Below are 21,509 nucleotides of genomic sequence, written 5' to 3'. Positions count from 1 at the left end.
CGTTTTTATCCATGCGTTTCTTTCCATTTTTCTTTACCCTCTTACTTTCTATCATTTCAGCCGCATTAAACATTTTTACATTTTACGAGAACCTCCAGATGAGTCCGAAAAGTATCAAATAATCCAGAACAGAGGAAGCTACAGGAACCTGTTAAAGTTTACTGTCATAGCAGTGGCTGTCTTCTGTTCAAATGACCTCGGCTTCCCTCTGTCTCTCTCCATCTGTATACGTGTGTTTGTAGTTTTGGCAACTTACCTTTGGCTCATCACTACAAGAACTGGATGCCACATGTTGAGTCCCCCTCAAGTCTATCTATCAGTGTTTCTTTCTAAAGAGGCCAAAAGAATGAAAAAGTGAAATCAATCATTTTTATTGAGCACTTCTTAATAGCCTGAGCTGCTTATTCAGCTGCCTGGTCAGCACAATAAACACCATTTAGCAATGACTGAGAATTGAAAGAACACTCTTTGGCCTCAGGCTTTTTGTTGTTTTTGTTTTTTTACAATTGTTTACACACATGTACACATGAGCAGCTGTTGAAGTTTGTTTCTAAACATCTACGCTTGTGCGCACCACTGAGTGTATAGATCATTCTACGTGTGTCATCCATCACTAGTCCATCATAAGGAACAGCTGCATCTGTTGACCGACAGCTTCTTCCTGAAACCAGCTGCTCTGAGACGGAGGAGAGCGAGAGTGAATTTTACTATCCTCTTCATCAGCTCTCCTCATTCCACAGCGTTCCATCTCCTCATCTGTACTGCTGGAGCTGCACCAAAAGCATTAAACCAAACACATGATTTGGCATGAGCTGCTTCCTCCCAATGTATATGTGTGGGTCTGTTAAAGCTGCAAAGAAACAACCACGTGCTTTCTTTCCTTTCAGGTGACTCCCAGCTGCACCTCAACACCAGAAGTGGTAGGCTCTGGAGGGGGGGGGGGATCACATGTTTTTTGTCACAGAGAAATTTTTATGATGATGTGAGTGCAGCACCGAGATCTTTTTCTGCTTGTCTCGCAGCACACTTCCACTAAATCAACTTCGCAGAAAAAGAGAGGCTCCATACCAAGGTACCGCAAAGCCTGATCAAAAACACAAACACATTCAAACCAAAGAAAAAAGGCATTTTTGTGCATTTATAACAGACAGACACAGACAACAGCAAAATCTACAGTGAGGACATTAATTATTGCTCTGCCTGAACTAAAAGAATGGATTTTCACAATGTCCAGAAGTAAAAGCGTGGAACAGGTGATGGAGCACGTGATGGAGCGCCACTACGACTTTGACCTCACCTACATCACAGAGAGGATCATCTCAGTCTTCTTCCTGCCAGACCTGGAGGAGCAGCAGTACCGCAGAAACCTACAGGAAGTGGCCTCCATGCTGAAATCCAAGCACCAAGATAAGTTTCTGGTCAGTGTGAAAGACTGAAACAATAAGAAACATAAAATTCAAAACAGGCATAACAATGTTTAATATTAGATTCAAGCAATGGAGTTTTGGATTTGTAAATTTCTTCTGCCTTCCCCCAGCTTCTAAATTTATCAGAGAAGAGACATGACATCACCAGACTCTACCCAAAGGTACAGGCACTCACATCTGACACATAACTCAGGCTACTAAGACATCACCGAAGTGCATGAGCAATGTATGTGACATACTGTAGGTACATTTATATGTATATTTAGGGTTAATGAAAATACTTTACAAAGCATAAAACCACTAGTATTTGAAATATCTTGCTCTGCGATGCAGGTGCAGGACTACGCCTGGCCCGATCTTCATGCTCCACCCCTGGACAGGATCTGTGCTGTTTGTAAGGCCATGGAGACGTGGCTAACTTCTGATCCAAACAATGTAGTGGTCCTCCACTGCAAAGTCAGTGTAGTCTGAATACTCATCTGATTCCTTTGCGCTTAAAAAGTTATAACACCAGTAAAACTGATTTGATAATCCCTTTGATTTTTGTTTTGACAGGGGAACAAAGGAAAAACAGGGGTCATTGTGGCAGCCTATATGCACTACAGCAAGATAACAGCGGGGTAATCTGCATTTTGATTATTAGTCTGCTCTTAGCCTCAATATGCCAGCATATGTAAGGATCTACTATTTGCACAAATGAGCCCTTATGTCCAAAAAAGCCACTAAAACAATCTTTGTGGATTTGTTTAACACTGGCAGTCCCAGGCTTCTACCTTTCTACCTTTAAAACCCGCCACCAGCCAAATGGCTGGTAGGCTTTTAGCTAAGCTTTAGCTTCAGGCAAGTGGAAGCTAAATTGGCTAGTCATTCATATGTAAATTGGGTTGTTACCTGGGAATTCTGGAGGGAGGGGAGTGGGGGTGTGTGGATGAGGGGGTGGGGGAGCTGCTAAAAGCGGTGAGCTTCCTTTTGTTTCATCTTGATGCATTCTCAATCATCCAGGGAAACAAATCTCCAAAAGTCACCAACTTGGAGTGTTTCAGTTTGCCATCTTAGGGAGAAATCAACACACATGGGTGTATGTCCTTTGTTGCTGAGATTTATTGATAAAAACAGTACAAAAAATCAACCATTTGTACACATTTTTACAAATAATTATAAAAAGTGAGTGAGTACATTTCAACATTTTCAGCAATCACTCACAATCCTGGCACTGCCATGGTATCTGTAGTCTGCATTTACCACATGTGTATCTGTTGCAGTGAACACATCGCACAGTGGCATGATTGTTCTTGCAATTGTGTTTGACCTGACACATGGCTCTTTTTCCAGGGCTCGGTGTGGAGGGTTGTGTCAAAGGCAACTGTTCTTTTCTTGCCTTCTTCGCAGCTACATGAGAGTGAGCTAACTCCCTTGCAAGCTCCACCAGGAAGTCCACCCGTCTTTCCTTCGTCCCGGAGCATGCTTGATACAGCACATGTGCATTCAGTGCTGCCATGTCAATCATGTTATAAAACACGGCAACTGGCCAGCGCCGTGTTCCTCTGCGGACAGTGTACTCCCGAACCATCTGGTCCATCTGGACCATCTGGGTTTTGTGCCTCGCCCCGCGCTGAAACACAAAAACGTGCTCCCCAGGATGGAAGCTGGCTCCAGCAGGTTTGTGAGGACCTCAGAGCTCAGCTTCAGGGCCTGCAGGGGGATGTCTGATCACAGCTACAGCTGCAGTTATTATATGATATAGCTGTTTACAACTAACATTTAAACTCTCCATTCCTTCAACCTCTGCTGCCACGCTGACGGCGTATGCGGCCAAACGGAAGAAGACAGTCTATATTCTTAGCAGCATGCACGGCGTGGTTCAGACTGATAACACTACCAAAAGGAAGCCAAACACTGTCACCCTTTACAACAAAACAAAGTGTGGCGTGGATGTGATGGACCAGATGGTTCGGGAGTACACTGTCCGCAGAGGAACACGGCGCTGGCCAGTTGCCGTGTTTTATAACATGATTGACATGGCAGCACTGAATGCACATGTGCTGTATCAAGCATGCTCCGGGACGAAGGAAAGACGGGTGGACTTCCTGGTGGAGCTTGCAAGGGAGTTAGCTCACTCTCATGTAGCTGCGAAGAAGGCAAGAAAAGAACAGTTGCCTTTGACACAACCCTCCACACCGAGCCCTGGAAAAAGAGCCATGTGTCAGGTCAAACACAATTGCAAGAACAATCATGCCACTGTGCGATGTGTTCACTGCAACAGATACACATGTGGTAAATGCAGACTACAGATACCATGGCAGTGCCAGGATTGTGAGTGATTGCTGAAAATGTTGAAATGTACTCACTCACTTTTTATAATTATTTGTAAAAATGTGTACAAATGGTTGATTTTTTGTACTGTTTTTATCAATAAATCTCAGCAACAAAGGACATACACCCATGTGTGTTGATTTCTCCCTAAGATGGCAAACTGAAACACTCCAAGTTGGTGACTTTTGGAGATTTGTTTCCCTGGATGATTGAGAATGCATCAAGATGAAACAAAAGGAAGCTCACCGCTTTTAGCAGCTCCCCCACCCCCTCATCCACACACCCCCACTCCCCTCCCTCCAGAATTCCCAGGTAACAACCCAATTTACATATGAATGACTAGCCAATTTAGCTTCCACTTGCCTGAAGCTAAAGCTTAGCTAAAAGCCTACCAGCCATTTGGCTGCTCTCCGGGTTTTAAAGGTAGAAAAGCCAAATGGCTGGGCTCTGGGCCTTCCTAGTGTTAAATCTGTAGATAAAGCCACCAACAGATTTCATGACTTGCTCTTAGCATACACCTCATCAACATCAAGCTCAAGAAATAATGAATGAACTAATACACTTCTGCCCATGTTCACAGAGCCGACCAGGCCCTCACCACATTGGCCATGAGGAAGTTCTGTGAAGATAAAGTCTCCTCTTCCCTGCAGTCCTCTCAGAAGAGGTGTCAATCCCCTGCATATCATCCATTTCCTCCGCCCACCATTAATCTTTTCTTGTTGTGTTGCAGTTATCACCTCAGTCACTGTGTCATCACACCATTTCTTCACCTATCTTTGACAGATACATCTACTACTTTGGTGGTTTGTTGTCAGGTACCATCAAAATGAACAGCAATCCCTTGTTCCTGCACCAAATCCTCATTCCTTCACTACCAAACTTCCAGGCAGGAGGAGGTCAGTTTTATAGGCTGCACTTTTTTTTAAATGGTAATTTTCAGTGTGAAAGTGGGAACAGTCAGTGTTTTACAATGTTGGGGGGGAGGGGCAACAAAGCCTCTGTCTGCAAATTCTTACCCTTTTTATTATCCCTAAACTTATTTCTGTATTTGCAGGTTTTTATCCTTTCCTGAAAATCTACCAGTCTCTTCAACTGGTGTATACCTCAGGAGTCTAGTAAGTAACTGGTCAGTGTGTGTGTGTTTTCAGCTCACCTCCTGCGGGCAGACATCTTTCCTTCCCTCAGTCTCTTTCACACATGTTGACTCTGTCTGTGTTTAGGTGGAGCTGGGACTCTGCTTATGTTAAAGTTTATGCTGTTTGCCAGTGTTTACCCAACTGTGGCATGTTTTGACTTGTTTTATGTATTTTAAGATGGACTGTCCATTTTTTCTACTCTGTGTGCGTGTACCTGTGTGTGTGTGTGTCTAGTGATCCACAAAGCTCCAGGGCAAGAAAGCTGTGCGTGACTATGGAGCCAGCACTACTATTGAAGGGGGACATTATGGTGAGAAATAGCACATGATTAACTGTATGTCAGTAATTTACAACCTTTCTTTGATTTCTATCCTCTCCGTATCCACAAATACATACAGTACATCACTGCAATAACTACAACACTACTGCGTGTTGTTTTTTTTAAGCTAAATCCTGTAGTCAGGATTTTATCCACGCTTAACAAAACGGCTACACAAAACACTTTTTGCCCTCCTGACTCTGATGCACTTTTGTAACCTTACTTTTGAACAGTGCTTGATTATTTTTAAACCACTTAAGAGTTAAATCTTCCCGAGACTGCATGATCATTTTCTCCCATCAAGAGGATAAAAATAAGTCCTTAGCAGCCCAGGAATAAAAGAAGGCATTTTATTTATCTCAGTGTAAGGGGCTGCTATCAATATCTTGAGACTATCGTTGTACACTGCTTTTCTATATGCATCTTTGTCCATAGGTAAAGTGCTACCACTGGCGGAGACGAGCAACAGAAAGAGAGGTGGTCTTTAGAGTCCAGTTCCACACCTGTACTGTTCATGGAGCCCAGCTGTGGTTTGGCAAGAGTGAACTCGACCAAGCCTGCATAGGTATAAAATTACAAGTCCAAAGTTTGTCAGTTGTTTGGAGGAGCATGGAATGGCAAGAAAAAAATGCCAGCTTGAAGCAATGACAGAGTCAGACAATTGGGCATAGAAACTGATGCTGGTAACTACAGTCATTTGTTTCAGACAACGTCACTTTTTCTGTAACTCACTTTAAGCATTTGTTTTGCAGACATAACAGCAATGTAGAGGTATGTCATCATTCCTTATGTCTACACTGCTCAAAAATGAAAAGAACAGTGTTTTTAATCAAAGTATAGCATTAAGTCAGTTAAACTTCTGGAGTATTGATTTGGCCAGTTACATTTCTGGAGACTGGCAGTTACTCTAAGAGAACTGGACAGGGCTGTAGAAGGTGGTTAGCACATCAGCAGGACCAGTATCTGCTCCTTTCTGCAAAGAGAAACAGGATGAGCACTGGTGTGAATCTCTCTGACCAAACAATCAGAAACAGACTTCATGAGGGTGGCCTGAGGCCCTGACGTCCTCTAGTGGCCCTGTGCTCACTGCCTGGCACCTTGGAGCTTCACTGGCATTTGAGATGATGGGAGCAGGTTTACTCTGAGCCCATGAGACAGATGTGAAAAAGCCCAGATAAGCCATGGAGAACTTTATGCTGGCTGTAACATTGTTCAAAATGGCCAGTTTGATGGTGGGTCAGTGATGGTCTGGGGAGGCATATCCATCAAGGGACTAACACACCTCTCCAGGTTAGGCAACAGCAACCTGACTGCCATTATGTATCGGGATGTTATCCTTAGACCCACTATCAGACCCTAAGCTGGTGCGCTGGGTCCTGGGTTCCTCCAGGTGCACGACAATGCCCAGCTTCATACAAACTACTGACTACAATTTTGACTTGCTGCAACGAAATTTCTACAAATTGGACTAGCCTGCTGCATCATAATTTTTTTCACTTTGATTTTTGAGGTGTCTTTGACATGGTGATAATTTTCTTCCCATCCAACGATGTGGCATCCTTTCTTTCACATTACCCAGTCATATCAGGACAGATATCCAGCATGATTTTTTTCCCTGTTGAGATCTGATTTATTTTCAAAGTGTTTCTCGACTTTTTTGAGCAATCACAAGCTTTTTATGTCACTCTTAATTGAATTTTCTTTTAAAACTGGAGCATTAGCCAAACTTTTTCTTCTGTAACTGTTAGTAAAGCTCATAACATAATTACTGTTGAAATGACTTGTGCTCTTTGAAATGTCCACATATAAAGACATTAGCTACAATGGTTCTGAAAAGGAGCATTTACTGTCTGTAACTCTATTCCTGTAATTATGTGCATAGCACCCCCAGCAGGCTTACTTGATGTTTACTTGCTGTGTGTGGTTGTAAAACTTTAGTCTGTGTCATTGTTGCCGCCCTTTGCGATCCCTTGGCTCCACCCCATCTTCAAGGGGAGTTAGTACTGTTAGTACTCTAAATAACTGCAGCATGGTTGTTTAGACTCTGCCTCACAGCATAAAATATTACAAAAAGGAAACTTTCTGCTGCATAATTCTGCTGCAAACTTGAAATTGTTTACATGACTGTATTATTCAAGACCCACTTATTCCTCAGACCATTGTTTTGTTTGTCTTCAGAGACAAATAGCAAAGGACAGCGTCAGCTTAGATGAAACAGAAATGGTTTAACGTGGTTCACTAAGCAGCAGTCTAAGGACAGTACCTCTAAGTGCTACATGCTGACTCATGCATAAAATATACAACTAATATTAAATCCACACTTATGTATGAAACTAAAAAACAAGCTAATTTTAGATAGACTTCTATGATGTGCCGTGCTCTGTTTCCTTTTTTGGCCTATTTATTTCCATTATGCTGAGAGTAAAAGCAAGTATCTTTATTTATTTACTTTGTTTTGGTGTCTCTCTGTAGTTACGGTCTGGATATTTTAGTCACTCCTTTATGTTTGCCTTTCTGTAGATGACAGGTTCCCCCCTGATGCTACAGTGGAGTTTATCTTCGCTAATGGACCAGAAAAAATAAAAGGTAAATATCACTGTTACCTGCATATCTTTGAATCATTTCATGCATTCCTCGCACCCAGTCTCTTCTTTCTCATTTTAAATTAAGTTCAACACTTCATGGTTCTATTCTACGGCATGAAACTCCTTGATTTTAGCTTCTGCTATACCAGCAGGCTTAATACAATAGCTATATAAAGTAAAAACAATACACATACAGGACACCACTCATAAATACTAATAAAATCTAATATATTAGTAATGAGCTATGTGTAAATATGTTTCAAATAAAAACTTTGTGTTTGAGGTCAAGAATACCACCAGAATGACACCTCCATCAAAGTGGAATATAACACCTCGGATCCTGTTGTCAGATGGGACTCCTATGAGAATTTCAATCTGCATCATGAAGACAGCATGGAAAGTAAGAAATGCTTTACATATACATCTAAGATCTACAGCCATGGTCAAATTCTGTTAAGTCTTCTGTTTTATTTAATAAAAAATCATCTAGTCCTTACCAGGGCTTAAAATGAGATAAATACAACCTCAGATCAACTGCAGACGCAGTCCAATGAAACACTAAGTACACTCCATGATTCAGTAGCTTGTAGAACCACAATTAGCAGTGATAATATGCAGTAATCATCTTTGGTATGACTTTATCAGTCTGTCACATAGTTGTGGGGGAATTTTGACTCACTCTTTTTTACAGCATTTCTTCAGTTCATTGACGTTTGCAGACATTCATTTATGCACAACTCTCTTAAGTTCTCACCACAGCATTTCAACTGGATTGAGGTTTGGACTAATTTTCCCCTTAATTTCTCTAGAAACAGTAATATACTTATTTTTTGACACACTGTTTCTTCATTTTAGCTCAATATTAGTCGGATAAATAATGACCCAGTGTAGTATGTCATATTCTGTAGTTCATCTGAGGTTGTAGTTACCTATTTTTTAGACCTGCTAATGACTGGATTCTTTTTCTTGAGTCCTGAAAGAAACATTAGAATAGAAAGAAGGTGAGCTTTCTTCATATTTTGACTATGGGCTTTAGATAAAGAAGGAGGAATCAGATTTCCATCTTGTTTTTATTAGATATCTTTCATACAAGGGGACCGCTGGATGGAAGCTTATACGCCCAAGTGAGGAAGCGACGTGGACCAGGAGCAACTGCCTCACCAGCATCAACCAATGGCTGCCTCACTACCAGCCCAACAGTGAAGACTCAAACTTCCACCCAATCCAAGACTCTCACCTACACCTCAAATTCCAGCTACTCCTCAGTCCCCTCTGATCACCTGGCTGACACCGCTCTATCCATTAATGAAAGAGATAATATTGACTATCCATTGAGGAGAAGCAATAGGGAAGACGAAACAAAAGAGAAGACAAGAGGAAAAGAAAGGGACAGAGAAACAGCTATATTAGATGATACAGACCCATTGGGTCCTGGAGGGCTGAGACGAGAGCACTTGTGTTGCGGACAAGCAAGTATAAAGTGTGGTGACATGGGGTTGGAGAGGGACAGAGAGCCCTGTCTTCCCAACAGTCACTGTCTTGGACGTTGCAAAAGCATTAAAAATCATCCAAAAAGTCAAACTCTGCCAGTTTTACCATCCAAATCAGTGTCCCCTCATCCTCATTCAGCTCATATGGAGCTATGTCATCGCCACAGTGTCCATCCTCTACCAGAGTTGCCATGGGAACGTTCAACTCCACCTCTACCTCTACCTTTTGTCCATAGGCCATGTTACCCTTATTCCACTCGCGATCATGCACACCCACACAGCCACACCCTGCCAGCCTCAAATAGACTCTGCACTGGGGAAGAGTGTCACCTTCTTCATTATTCCAGCCACATCCCAGCGTCTCATCTATCCAACCAGCCGCAGCCATCAAGCCCTTACAGAGAGATGTTCTTTGGCTCTCCTGCACAGTCCTCTGGTTGTCCCTGGCAAGACTGCTCCTGCAGACGTGAACATCACTCAGCCTCACTTAAAACAATACACTCAGCTTACCCAGACCAATCAGAAACAATACACTGGTCTCAAGGAACAGGTGTACCTCCACAATGGGAAACTGAAAATCCATGGGACATAGCAAGAGAGGCAGAATTTTGGCAGTGCAAATCCAATACGCCTGTATTTCATCTCTACCAACCCTCTCTGGACCGAGGTCCAAATCTAGAGCACCCTAGATTTGTTGTTGCACCTCACCAGAACTACCCAATCCCCCAGTCACTAATAGATATACGGGATGGAGCCAGCAGTGGATACCACACGCCCTTACAGCCACGCCACTCCTGTCCCTGCTCACCTTATGAGTCATCTCCAGCTGAAAGCCATGAGAGTCGAGGTTATGCCTCAGGATATCACTCTGGATCAGCCTCCCCTCTACCTGCTAATAGCCCATCACCTGCAAAAGGAAAGCTGCCCGAAACCCCACTGGGATCCAGAGACCAAATGCACAATGAGCATCGCAAAGGTAGAGGAAAGGACTAAGTGGATGGGTTAACATGCTTTTTTCCCCTTCTTTTATCATCATCACTCTCTTATGTTATACTTTCATCTCATATATTTTAATCTCTCTTATCAAAGTCGAAAAGGCCAAGACAGACACAGAAGATGAGATATCCCAACATTCAGAAACTAAGTCTGATTCTAATGGACAATCAAGCACCCCTGGACCAGACTCTGACCATGACTACACACTGATTGGTAGCAGCAGCCCCACACACACAGAAGACAGGTGAGTGAAACTTTGCTTTCTGACATCTCACAATTCTGGAAAATACAGCTACATATAAAGATATGAAGAAAATTATCATATGTGGTCTTTTCATTAGTGTAAATGTCGACAGCCCTTCTCAAAGCCAAGACACATCAACACCTGAGGAGTCCAGCGCAAGTAACAAAAATGTGAAACCAACAGAAACACAAACTCAAGGTTCAATCATACCTGTCAACCCCGTGCAAACATCAGGTGAGTCTTCTGAAAGTAGCAGTCCTGATGGTAAGCTTGGAGCAGTCAAGGTAACGGGACATGCACATGGATCTAACACATCACATGCTTCAAGCTATGCAACTGTCATTATCACCCCAGTTCAAGTGCAACTCAATGGTTCTGCCCTCCCTAATGATAGCCCATCAGACAGCAGCAGAGGTGTATCCATAAATCCAGCAACTAGTTTAAGTTCTAGCCCTTCCACCACTTTCCCAAATTCTCCTATTGGTTCCCCGGAGCTACAGTCTTCTCCTCTGCGCTCCTCATCTGCTACAGACACAGCAGGACAAAGCTTGACTCCAGACAGAAACAGCTCAGCTGACACCAAACCGCCTTCACCTGTTCCCGATGGATACCATACACCAAACTTTCCCTCAGCATCCTATTACTACTCATTACTAAATGTCCCCCATGTTCCATACACTGGGTACACTGCAGTCACTATCCCCACCATCCAGCCACCGCTCCCAGAGAAGAAACGCTTTTCCACAACAGCAGGATCCCTAAATGGACACAACTCTCTAATTCGGGCTTCCTCAGCTCCTTCCCCCACACATCATGTTACTTTCTCCCCTGCTGTTGGAGAGCAGAGGAGGGGGTCTGCACAGCACAGCTGCCGGGAGGAGCCAGACATCAGGGTCAATGCTAAGTTTGTCCAGGACAGCTCCAAGTACTGGTACAAACCAGGCATCACCAGAGACCAAGGTGAGAGCTTTAATGAAACATGAATTGGTAGTATCAGGAACACTTAATACATCAGGATGGTTCGTATTTAACTCGTATTATGGTCAGTGTGTCTGTTTTGGGCCATTACATCATAGCTCTAATGTTTCTACCATAGCCATAGCTGTGTTGAAGGACAAGGAGCCAGGAAGTTTCCTCATCAGAGATAGCAATTCCTTCCAGGGTGCCTATGGCCTGGCCCTCAAGGTGGCTACCCCTCCTCCTAATGCCAACTTCTCTTGGAGCAAAGGTATCTATCATAAGTTTAGCTTGTTTATAATGCCTCAGTCACACAGGCTTAGAGACTGATCGGCGACCCCCAGGCAACCTCTCACTTGTGAACCGGTGTATTGCCCAACAATTTGACAAGCAGTTCCTGGAGGTTGCTGGCTGCTGCTGGGTGAAATTCGTTGCTGCAGCTAAAACCTCTTTGTTAGCAGCAATCTGCTAGTAACCAAGGCAATAACTGCAAACAATAATGTTTGCTGCACACAGTAGTTTGCATGGAAGGTATCAAATTGTCTGCAATCACTCACTGACTACTCGACAAGAGACAGTAAAACTTGAATGAGTGCAACACAAACTGGAAACAGAGAACCTCTGCATTCAAAGTAAAATTGTGCCTTACCACTGCAACCCATACATTTCAGAAAGCACAATGTTTACTCTGAAGGCTGACAGTTTATGTGTCTGATTTGCATATGGCTCGCAGCAAGCAGTTGGCAAGTGTTTCCATACATTTCAGCGTCTTCCATGCAAACTACAGATGTCCGGATGTTTTCAGTACAGCACTGTACACCTCTGTGCCTCAATTCCTCCAGCCCCCAACTTGGCAACTTGTTAGTGAATACACGTTTTTCCCTAGAGGCCAATGGTTGCCAAGGGCTCAATTACTGTCCTCTAGGGCACAACTTGTCACTGTAGTATTCTCCTGAACAATACGTGTCGCCACTGAGACAAAACCTCCAAATCAGAGGAAGTCAAAACCAGTGTTGCAATGTCTCCTTTTGTATTATGAGTGAATCTATGATTTTCTGCACTGATATATAGTTAAACTGTTGGTAATAAATAAATAAATCAGATCCTGGGTGAAGTTACAAAAGTTGAGAGGTGCATAATCAGCCGAAATGACCACTTGCGCCAAAGAATGTATGGCACTTTTGCTATGCAGTGTTGTTTGTGAGGTTGAAAATGGCTGGTATAAAGGGCCCATAAAGCATGCAAACTGGAACACAGAAAGAAATAAAGAAATAAAATGGACATTTACCAAAGCATCTAAAGACACACTGATGGCTGCATTTTGAAAAACGCCAAATAAATTATTTTGTGATGGTGATACAGTGTGTTAATGTATTAAAATGGTTCATGGTGAACATAATAAATATAATATGGTCAGAATAAAAGATATCAGCTACATTATGCTGTATTTTCGTTTATGTTTATAGAAGATTTTTGGCAGCAAAACAAGCCCTTTTTCATCCTTCCTTCCTTTTCAATCTCCTGTCTCCCAGGGGATCCTCTGGAACAGCTGGTGAGACACTTCCTGATCGAGTCTGGGCCGCGAGGAGTGAAGATCAAGGGCTGTCAGAATGAGTCCTACTTTGGTTAGTTACACTGTAGATGCAAATGCTGCCATTTATTTCACAATTTCAGTGTTGTGTGAGAAACTTAGCATTTTAATCTACATACAGTTTTTGAATATTTACTATATTCCAAGCCTCAATTTTCTGTGTTTTAATCCCTTCTAATCTGTCACATTTGCAATCTTCTTACCTTTTTTTTTTTTTTTTTTTTTTTTGTCTCAGGAAGTTTATCCGCCTTGGTGTACCAGCATTCAATTACTCCCATCTCTTTGCCATGTCCTCTTCACATCCCAGAAAAAGGTATTAATTGTTTAATTAGATTTCAACTAAATCTATTATGCGAGAACAGTTAAATGCTCTTCTATGAATAGGAGGCATTTTACAGCCTTAAATGAAATTCACCATGTTTCAGATCTGGTTGGGGAGCTTCAGGAAATGCAGAGTGCAACAAATACCAGCACTGCAGCTGAGCTCCTCAAACAAGGAGCAGGTACTTCTCAAGCTCCATATTTTCACAATGTTGACCTGTAAGAATAATATTAATAATAATAATAATCTTTGTCATTTCCCTAATGAACCAGCGTGCAACGTCCTCTACCTGAACTCTGTGGAAACAGAGTCGTTAACTGGGCCCGAAGCAGTTTCTAAGGCAACGAAGTTCACTTTGTCTCTGAATCCACGCCCAGTGGCAACCATGGTCCACTTCAAAGTGTCCTCTCAGGGTATCACACTAACCGACAGCAAGAGAAGGTACTTATGAATCACTACAATGTTACATATTAGGAAGAGCGTCAGTTTCACTTAATGAGTATTATTTGTAAATTTTGTGGTATTTGTTATTGTATTAAACAATCATAGGAAGTATTAAGTCTTTCTTTCATGCCAGACTTAATGTTATGTATGTTTACACAGGCTATTTTTTAGGAGACACTACCCAATCAACAGTATCACCTTTAGCAGTCTTGATCCTCATGATCAGAGGTGGGTCGTTAAAACTAAAACCAGTTTTATCCATGTTAATAAAAAACTACCCTTGTTTCTATGTCACTGTTGATTATCTTTAGTAAAGGTGGGAACAGACGTGTGTTTGTCGCTGCTGTAATGACTTATATTTTTCTAATATAAGTTCTCTTTGTGAGTTGCATATTCGCTTTTTTATGTGAGAAATGGATGTATATTGCTACTCTTTTCCCTAGTAAAACAGTCTCTGTGTCCTTGTCACTTTGTCTCTATTTGTGTACCCGTGCTTCAGGTGGACTAATTCTGATAGCACGTCAAGCAAGTAAGTGCTTGTGTGGCAGTGTTTTTCCCTTATCAGTGACAATACCAGCTGGCACTATGTGCTTCTTTGCATGGCAATTGATCACCATTGGATTTGCTACTCGCTTTTCAAAAGAAAATTGACTTTCCCTCAGTGTTAAATGGGGTTTGCTTTTTCTTTTGACCTCTTGTGTCTGCCCTCTGGTGCAGGATGTTTGGCTTTGTGGCGAGACGGACAGGCACTGCTACAGAGAATGTGTGTCACCTGTTTGCAGAGATGGACCCCGAGCAACCAGCTGTAGCAATCGTCAACTTTATCAACAAAGTCATGCTGGGACCACAGCTACGGAGATGAGAAAAACTGAGAATTTTTGGGGGGAAAAAAACCTCTCTGAACTGTTAGGGATCTGGGGAAGACATTAAAATGGTTTTTGACATATTTTCTCATGAAGTGTGTGTATATACCATTTTTGTTTGTGTTTATACAATTTGCATCACTGTGCTTGGCTGTATGACTGTTTTTATAAGAGAATCTAATTCTGACAAATCACTGCTCTGTAGGTCAAAGTATTATTTAGAGGAATAGCCAGTGATTGACCGAAACTTGGTGATATTTGCTGAATAAGACTGAAAAAGAGATTTAATTGGTTTTGTGTTTGTATCTTTTATTTTTATTATTGTTGTTAAAATCATTTATGTTATCATTTTTCAAACTGTTCACATGATGAACAAACTTTTGAAACTGCATGAGCAAGCATCCATGTTATTTTCCTAACATTTTCCATACATCAGTATCAAAAGCTGAAGAAAAAGGGCTCAGAATGTGGCAGGAAGTAAGAGTCATGTGTTCAAGGGTAAACTGGTATAGTTGCACTTATGAAACACTGGAAAGAGTAAAGCAAGTAGATTCATGAAAGTGTGTATTCTGATGATCTAAGGCAAAGGTGTGGCTGCAGTTTAACTCACTCATTACATATAAATGTGAAACATTATCAGTTTTGTTCTCACAGCATGAATACTAATAAAGGTCTAACTACAATAGAGCATTATGTTAACCAGAATTTAAAATGCAGACTATCTAGCAAAAAATTTTGTAATGTAAAATATAATCTTAAAATAGATTTTAACAAACATGCAGTAAGTTAAGAGGTCATAAGCATTACATGAATATGAACAACTTTTCTTATGTTGGTAATGTCATAATAAAAGCGCTTAGAGAAGTTTTTAGTTAATAATCACTTCATGAGTGAACTGTTTCACTTAAAACCAAAGACTATTGTGATATTTTGAACTGTTGTTTTTTCTTTTTTGAAATACATTTTTCATTTTGCTATTTGTGTTTTTTCTGTACACTGAAACAGTATCGAGGTGACTTCAGCACAATTATTATTTGTCATATTGGATTTTTATGTACAAGAAGTAATATATTTTAGGTGTCTGAGGTGGTGAAAAGAATGATGTATGTCATATCTGACAAGAACATTAAAGCAAGTGTTCTGAAACCAAGTAGTGTCTTCATAATTAAAGTTATAAGTTAGGCACATCTTGAGACAATTTCAGTTTAAAGGATCATCTTCTCTGTGTTACTTACAAAGAACAGGTGATAGCTTAGTTGTGACGTTCTAATTGCAAACATCTGGCTGCCGGTTTGATTTGGTACATCTCAGCCTTTGAACGCATAATTTAGGCACGACAGGAATCACAACGCATCGATTAAAAGGACGAGGTCCCACCGAGATTTGAACTCGGATCGCTGGATTCAAAGTCCAGAGTGCTAACCATTACACCATGGGACCGGTTACGTTAACGCTGCGCACATACGGCTTCAAGTACACGTATATATGTTTCATCATACTCTCTCCCAATGTCAGCACTGGTAATAATTACGCTGTTAACCTGTCGTTTAGGATTAAACACATTAGTTCTCCGGTTATATCTTGCCTAACGTTGGGCTTTTCGCTGCAACTATCTGGTGTTCGGACACTGCTGGATACACACATATATACGTATATATAAAGCTAACCAAGCTAACAATCATAGCTTCAGAGGCTTGACCGTGTCGGAATAAGAAACAAAAGCTAATTCGTTATATTCGAAGCATCAATGTAAAGATGCAAACTGTCCACCACGTCTGCCTAACCGACATGTTTGATAAAATCAATACAATCCTGTATCGTACGGGATAATCACTTTAGAATCTAGCTAGCTACTCGTTATCCGATACGACTTGACAAAATAAAAGCGTCGTTTTCAAAATAAAGTTTCCCCAATTTCATTAGCGCTAAGTGTGGATTCAGTTAAATTTATAAACTAATATACCGTGAAGCTTTATGAATGTGAAAAGCGAGGCTTTATTTCTAACCAATAGCATTATAGGTGAGAAATATTACATACATTTGAAATTATTAATCCAAGAAAATAAGTCGCAAGCCATTAACTCAAATCGACACTAGAAGCGCCATGGACATAGTGTACTGAGGTAAGGGTTTGTGTAATGAACATAACGACACAGTAACTACATCAGGTGTTCCAGGGTACTTGATAACCGCACACCTATGTATTTTTCAAGCCCAGTTGTTTAGCAGGTTCTCTGTCCAATATTCAAATTTTAAATCACCTGAAAGGGTTGAGAGCCATAAGTTGCTTATGCTTGTGTATTTTTCCCCCGTTCGTTTCTTTGAAACAACAAAAGGCTTCTTTGTCACGATTGCTGGAATAAGCTCAACTACTGCATAAAAATGCATTTTTCTGGCAGGCACGCAGGGATTTATGGCTGAATAGCTCTATGCTGCTCTGAAGCAATGTAACCCTGTGGGCTTTAGTACTGTTGCTTTGTTATATCACAAGGACCCACGTGTGACGAGTAGACATGTCCTTCCTGATTCTTCCAGAAGAGGGAACTAGAGGAACTTTAATAAGCAACTTGATCTCCACATTGCTGCTCCTGGCGAGGTTCTGAAGGGAAAACAGTACAAGTCCAGGATTTCTCTTTAAGATTTTTTGTGAATAAAAACATGCTTGGTCTCGCCGCACCCTAGTCAAGAAGCGGATCATGTAACAACTCACGTAACTGTCTTCAATGTGTGTTTGCGTGTGCGTGGCTTATAAAGTCCAGGAACAGCTTCCATGTCCTAACGCCCAACCCCGAGTAATTATTTAAAAAAATACATTTATAAAATACATTTTAAAAAATGAAGCTGAAAAAGGAATTTATAAAGTCAGAGAGTGAATGCAGACTAAAGATCACTAAAGTCTAAGTCACATATAATAAGAACTGCATTTGTTTTGTTGACTTCAACAGACCATACAAACAAAGGTACATTAAAATTAGTATATAGTAGTACAGGTACTGAAGGTGGAATGGGCAAAGGCGATATTCAGTTATTAATTTACCAGACTGATGGTTATACTGTTCTGAACCTGCTAGCTCTGCAAATTAAATTCTAGCAGCGATTTTAAATTATATAAAAAAAAAAAAACAGAAGAAGAAGAAAGCAAAGTTGAGAACTGGGTTGCTTTTGGTCCTGCCTGACTTTATTGCTCTCCTTCACGCACCTCCTGTGGTAAATGTCCTAGAGGGATGGCCATTTATTGCTGCTGAAAAACAGTGCTGTTTACATCACCTGCTGTATAGTTTTACAGTTCAGCATGGCGCAGCCCGGACACCATGCAGTGATGCAGCTGCTGCAGTTACTCTCATTCAAGCAGATTCAAAGGTTCTAAAGATGTTCAGAGCCATGTTGAATTTGATGTTTACATTACCCAGTAATACTGAGCCAAAGGAATCGAAAAGTGCTGACTCCACGTCACACATATTGATCATGTTGTTTCCTCCTTGTCCTTGCTGCTTCCTGAATCCCAGCATCATGCCTTTCATCTTCCCCTGTCACCGGGGCTCTTCTTTCCTGGCAATGGCCGCATTTACTTCCACTCTCATCACTTGAAACCATATCACAAGAAATATGTGGATGGATTTACATCTCTACATAAAAATGTATTTTTTTCATAACATGACTATATTTTTATCCAAAACTGTCAGATTTATGTTTTTGATTTCTGCATCCAGATATGTGTTTTGTGGTTTTCTTTTTCTCAAAAACTGGACTGTTGCTTAGGTGCAGAAATATTTAGACTTTTTTCTTCGTCAGTGAGAACTGTGGCGGCTGTTGTGTCATTCTCAGACCGATAAACATGAGGCTCTGCCACAGATATGTGTGATCACTGAGAACTGCCGTAGGTGTTAGCATGCACTGCTGAGAACAACAGTGGAGGAAGTGCCCATTTTCACCACCAGTAGCCTGCCTGTCACCAAGTATAGGATTCACTTGCACATAATGGTGCTCAGACACGGTCCCCTGTGGATGAGGGGAATATTATGAATGCTTTGTTGTAATCAACTATCTTCGCACTTACAGTTTGTTGCTTTTCTCTCTGAGAGACAGTGCATTGTGGGGTTAAAGTGCTGGCACCCTTAGCTGAGCTGCTGCTTGTCTAAAGTGCCGACCGTCTACACTGCCTGGGGGAAGTGAGCCCATGAGGGCTCTGACCAGCAGCCCGAGGCATGCGATGATGACAGATGTAAGTGGAACAGGGTGGCAGTGCCTCAAGCAGGATATCCTGAGTTTCATAGGCATAACATGGATGCATGCTGCATTGCACAGCAGGACATCTACTAGCTGATCAACACATGATTTCACAATCTAGCTCCAAAAGCTCTCAGGTACTTTACATGATCTGGTGGACCCAAGGCCACTCTTGATCACTCTGGATAATTGAGTACTGTTAGATATACTATTTCTTCTTCTTCTCAAAAGACATGTAGAATGTGTTTGTTTGGGCAGACACATTTGGCATTGCTGGGCTTTCCTTGGAGGCTCTGCAATTGCTGTCAGACCTCTGAGCCTGTCCCTTAGACGTCCTCTGTAATTTATTAATTTTCCACTTTCAGTGCATCAGCACTATTTTGCACAATAGATTTTACTTGTGGCTATAATAAAAATATCATAATGCATTATAATATACAAAGTGCACATAAAGCCCCATTGCAGTTTGGCTGTGTGATCAGCTGGTGTCCTGGCATAATAGCCAAAAGTGAAATCGAGCTGTCCTTAGAGCATATTTCAGTTTAAGCGCTGTTACTATGAAAGTTATTTATGTGTCTGCACTAGTGCCACGAAAACTATTCCCATAGTTTTAGTGGGTCAGTGTTTCTGATTTATTATTTCCACTCTCCTGGTTTCCAAACAGCAAGCCAGCTCACGGAGAAGGGCCGGAGCATTTGAGGACACAAAATGGCTGGGCCAGGATACATGTCTGACATGGGTGCTGTGGAGCCAAATAAACCCCTTGCAGCAGAATGGCTTGATCTAGTGCTGGTGCCAGACTTGGAAATAGCCCAAGCCACAGGACAAGGATCAACTCTCCATGAGCATTAACCTAACACCCACACACTTTACTACCAGTTACTGCACATGAATCAACACCTAATAAGCTTATGACACATATCTAAGGTGCTGGCGGGCTCTGGATATGCTAGTTCTGCGGTGCAGATAGAAAACCTGGCATAAAAACATCTGTAGTCGACAATGAACTCTGCACATACCTTTGGGTTTTATGGTTCAAGTCAAATTATTTAGTGGTCTGTGGCTAATCCTTGCCAAACAGGGGGTACCAAATGTAAAAACCCTCAGACAAGGAATGGACCAGAATATTTAGGGAATGTTTGTTGCAAAAAAAATTCTTGCTGTTTTAGAGCCAAAGCTATACTCGCAGGGGATTTAGAAAACAGAACAGCAGTGCACAATATACTGTGGCTCGAGCACTGTTAGATCAATGCAGAGATAATTGGAAGGCTTGTGAGGCAGCAAAGTACGTGATACAATCTGATGAACAGAGGTGGCTATGCAACATGTCCATGTACTTTGTAAGATAGGCCTATGTGTGTGTGTGTGTGTGTGTGTGTGTGTGTGTGTGTGTGTGTGTGTGTGTGTGTGTGTGTGTGTGTGTGTGTGTGTGTGTGTGTGTGTGTGTGTGCCTGTATTATCATTTCAAGGTAGCACAAACAAGTAATATATAAAATGGTAAAGCTCATGCACAATATATTCTAAAGCGGTATTATTTTTTACAGTAAAACACAGGCCTTGTAAAGCGGCAAAAATTACACTTTACGACTTGAACAGGAGCTTACAAAATATCATATTCAAAGCTGCACTGACATCGACATTCTTTTTGTAATTGGCACAGATCTACCGCTTGTTTTTACAATTAGTTGGAAAAGGATACTTGGGACCGGATAGGCCGCCTCTCTTTTTCCCTCTCCCCTCCACATCTAAGACCTTTATGGTGTTTACATTACAGACACACCTCTGACCTTCACTCAGGCCCCCCACTGCTGGCCCTAATACCACACACACCACCACCATTTTAACTACATCCCAGAGATTATTTACGCACAAAGCCGGTTTCCGAAGAAACGTCACTCAAATTACGACAAAATAAACAAATGAATACAAAATAAATAAATGCACTAGAGCACAAGATACTGACCGTATTTTGCTTGTGAAAGCGTGTAGTGGAGGTGTGTAATCGTCTAGGGGTTTTTTGGGTTGGGTTTTTTTTTAGCACACTCGGCCACCGCTGGTGTATTGTAAATGTATGGCAACATCGCCATGCAGCGACGTTGCGTCTCCAGCCTACCAGTGTACTGCAGAGTAGACACACCCCTCCGATACGCACGCCTCATTGCACACATCTGCGAAGTGTCAAAAAATTCGCGGGGTTAAATTCATAAAATAAAAGATTTAGAGCCAGATTGAACTCTTGTTATTGTTTCAGATGTGTGTTATTGTTTGCGATGCTGTTGTGGCAATATTTACGTTTTTAATCAATATTGTTCATATTGCACGTAGCTGCAAACAAAGACATTCCTGTGTAGGTGAAAAAAACACGGCCCGGGAGAGGCAATTTCCACCTATTGGGACGACATACCGTGTCTAATGTTAAGCACGGTAATCCCCACACCGGGTCTCCGTTGAATCAGAGATCACAGACAAACGGTGTCGCTTTAAACCTCACGCGGTCAAAGTTGTTTACCTCTTCGTTACCTTTGACGTCACGACACACCCCTGTTTGAGGGGGACGGAACTCCGAGTTATTGGCACCGGAGCCCACCGAACAGA

At 41.7% G+C, this 21,509-nt stretch overlaps 1 protein-coding gene, 1 long non-coding RNA gene and 1 other non-coding gene across 6 annotated transcripts in view; 1 reads left to right on the top strand and 2 right to left on the bottom strand.

Annotated features, from left to right (window-relative positions):
• Positions 1-15,833, top strand: part of LOC113022717 (tensin-2-like) — a 32,745-nt gene extending 16,912 nt beyond the window's left edge. For 3 of the 4 annotated variants that reach the window (XM_026168429.2, XM_026168426.2, XM_026168432.2), the window contains 24 exons: positions 888-920; positions 1,023-1,072; positions 1,235-1,418; positions 1,538-1,588; positions 1,761-1,883; positions 1,983-2,047; positions 4,321-4,404; positions 4,524-4,636; positions 4,795-4,855; positions 5,111-5,186; positions 5,631-5,760; positions 7,716-7,781; positions 8,064-8,180; positions 8,858-10,246; positions 10,360-10,510; positions 10,608-11,470; positions 11,607-11,738; positions 13,000-13,092; positions 13,294-13,371; positions 13,484-13,561; positions 13,653-13,821; positions 13,984-14,052; positions 14,324-14,353; positions 14,542-15,833. In XM_026168429.2, the coding sequence (XP_026024214.2) occupies positions 888-920; positions 1,023-1,072; positions 1,235-1,418; positions 1,538-1,588; positions 1,761-1,883; positions 1,983-2,047; positions 4,321-4,404; positions 4,524-4,636; positions 4,795-4,855; positions 5,111-5,186; positions 5,631-5,760; positions 7,716-7,781; positions 8,064-8,180; positions 8,858-10,246; positions 10,360-10,510; positions 10,608-11,470; positions 11,607-11,738; positions 13,000-13,092; positions 13,294-13,371; positions 13,484-13,561; positions 13,653-13,821; positions 13,984-14,052; positions 14,324-14,353; positions 14,542-14,686 (4,350 nt within the window). In that variant the 3' untranslated portion in view covers positions 14,687-15,833. The remainder of the gene's footprint in view (positions 1-887; positions 921-1,022; positions 1,073-1,234; positions 1,419-1,537; positions 1,589-1,760; positions 1,884-1,982; positions 2,048-4,320; positions 4,405-4,523; positions 4,637-4,794; positions 4,856-5,110; positions 5,187-5,630; positions 5,761-7,715; positions 7,782-8,063; positions 8,181-8,857; positions 10,247-10,359; positions 10,511-10,607; positions 11,471-11,606; positions 11,739-12,999; positions 13,093-13,293; positions 13,372-13,483; positions 13,562-13,652; positions 13,822-13,983; positions 14,053-14,323; positions 14,354-14,541) is intronic. The other variant, XM_026168428.2, reaches the window with a different exon arrangement.
• Positions 356-21,082, bottom strand: LOC145428741 (uncharacterized). The gene is made up of 3 exons (XR_013909047.1): positions 20,878-21,082; positions 1,298-1,388; positions 356-1,084 (listed from the first exon to the last, which is right to left on the bottom strand). It is a non-coding gene; the product is annotated as an uncharacterized LOC145428741 (long non-coding RNA).
• trnaq-uug (transfer RNA glutamine (anticodon UUG)) lies at positions 16,056-16,127 on the bottom strand. Its single transcript has one exon. It is a non-coding gene; the product is annotated as a tRNA-Gln (tRNA).
• Positions 21,083-21,509: the final 427 nt, after the last annotated feature.

This window comes from Astatotilapia calliptera, chromosome 5 (genome assembly GCF_964374335.1).
Source record: "Astatotilapia calliptera chromosome 5, fAstCal68.1, whole genome shotgun sequence".
Lineage (NCBI taxonomy): Eukaryota > Metazoa > Chordata > Actinopteri > Cichliformes > Cichlidae > Astatotilapia > Astatotilapia calliptera.
Note: the sequence above shows the minus strand (reverse complement) of the source record. Positions and strands in the feature narration are given on the sequence as shown.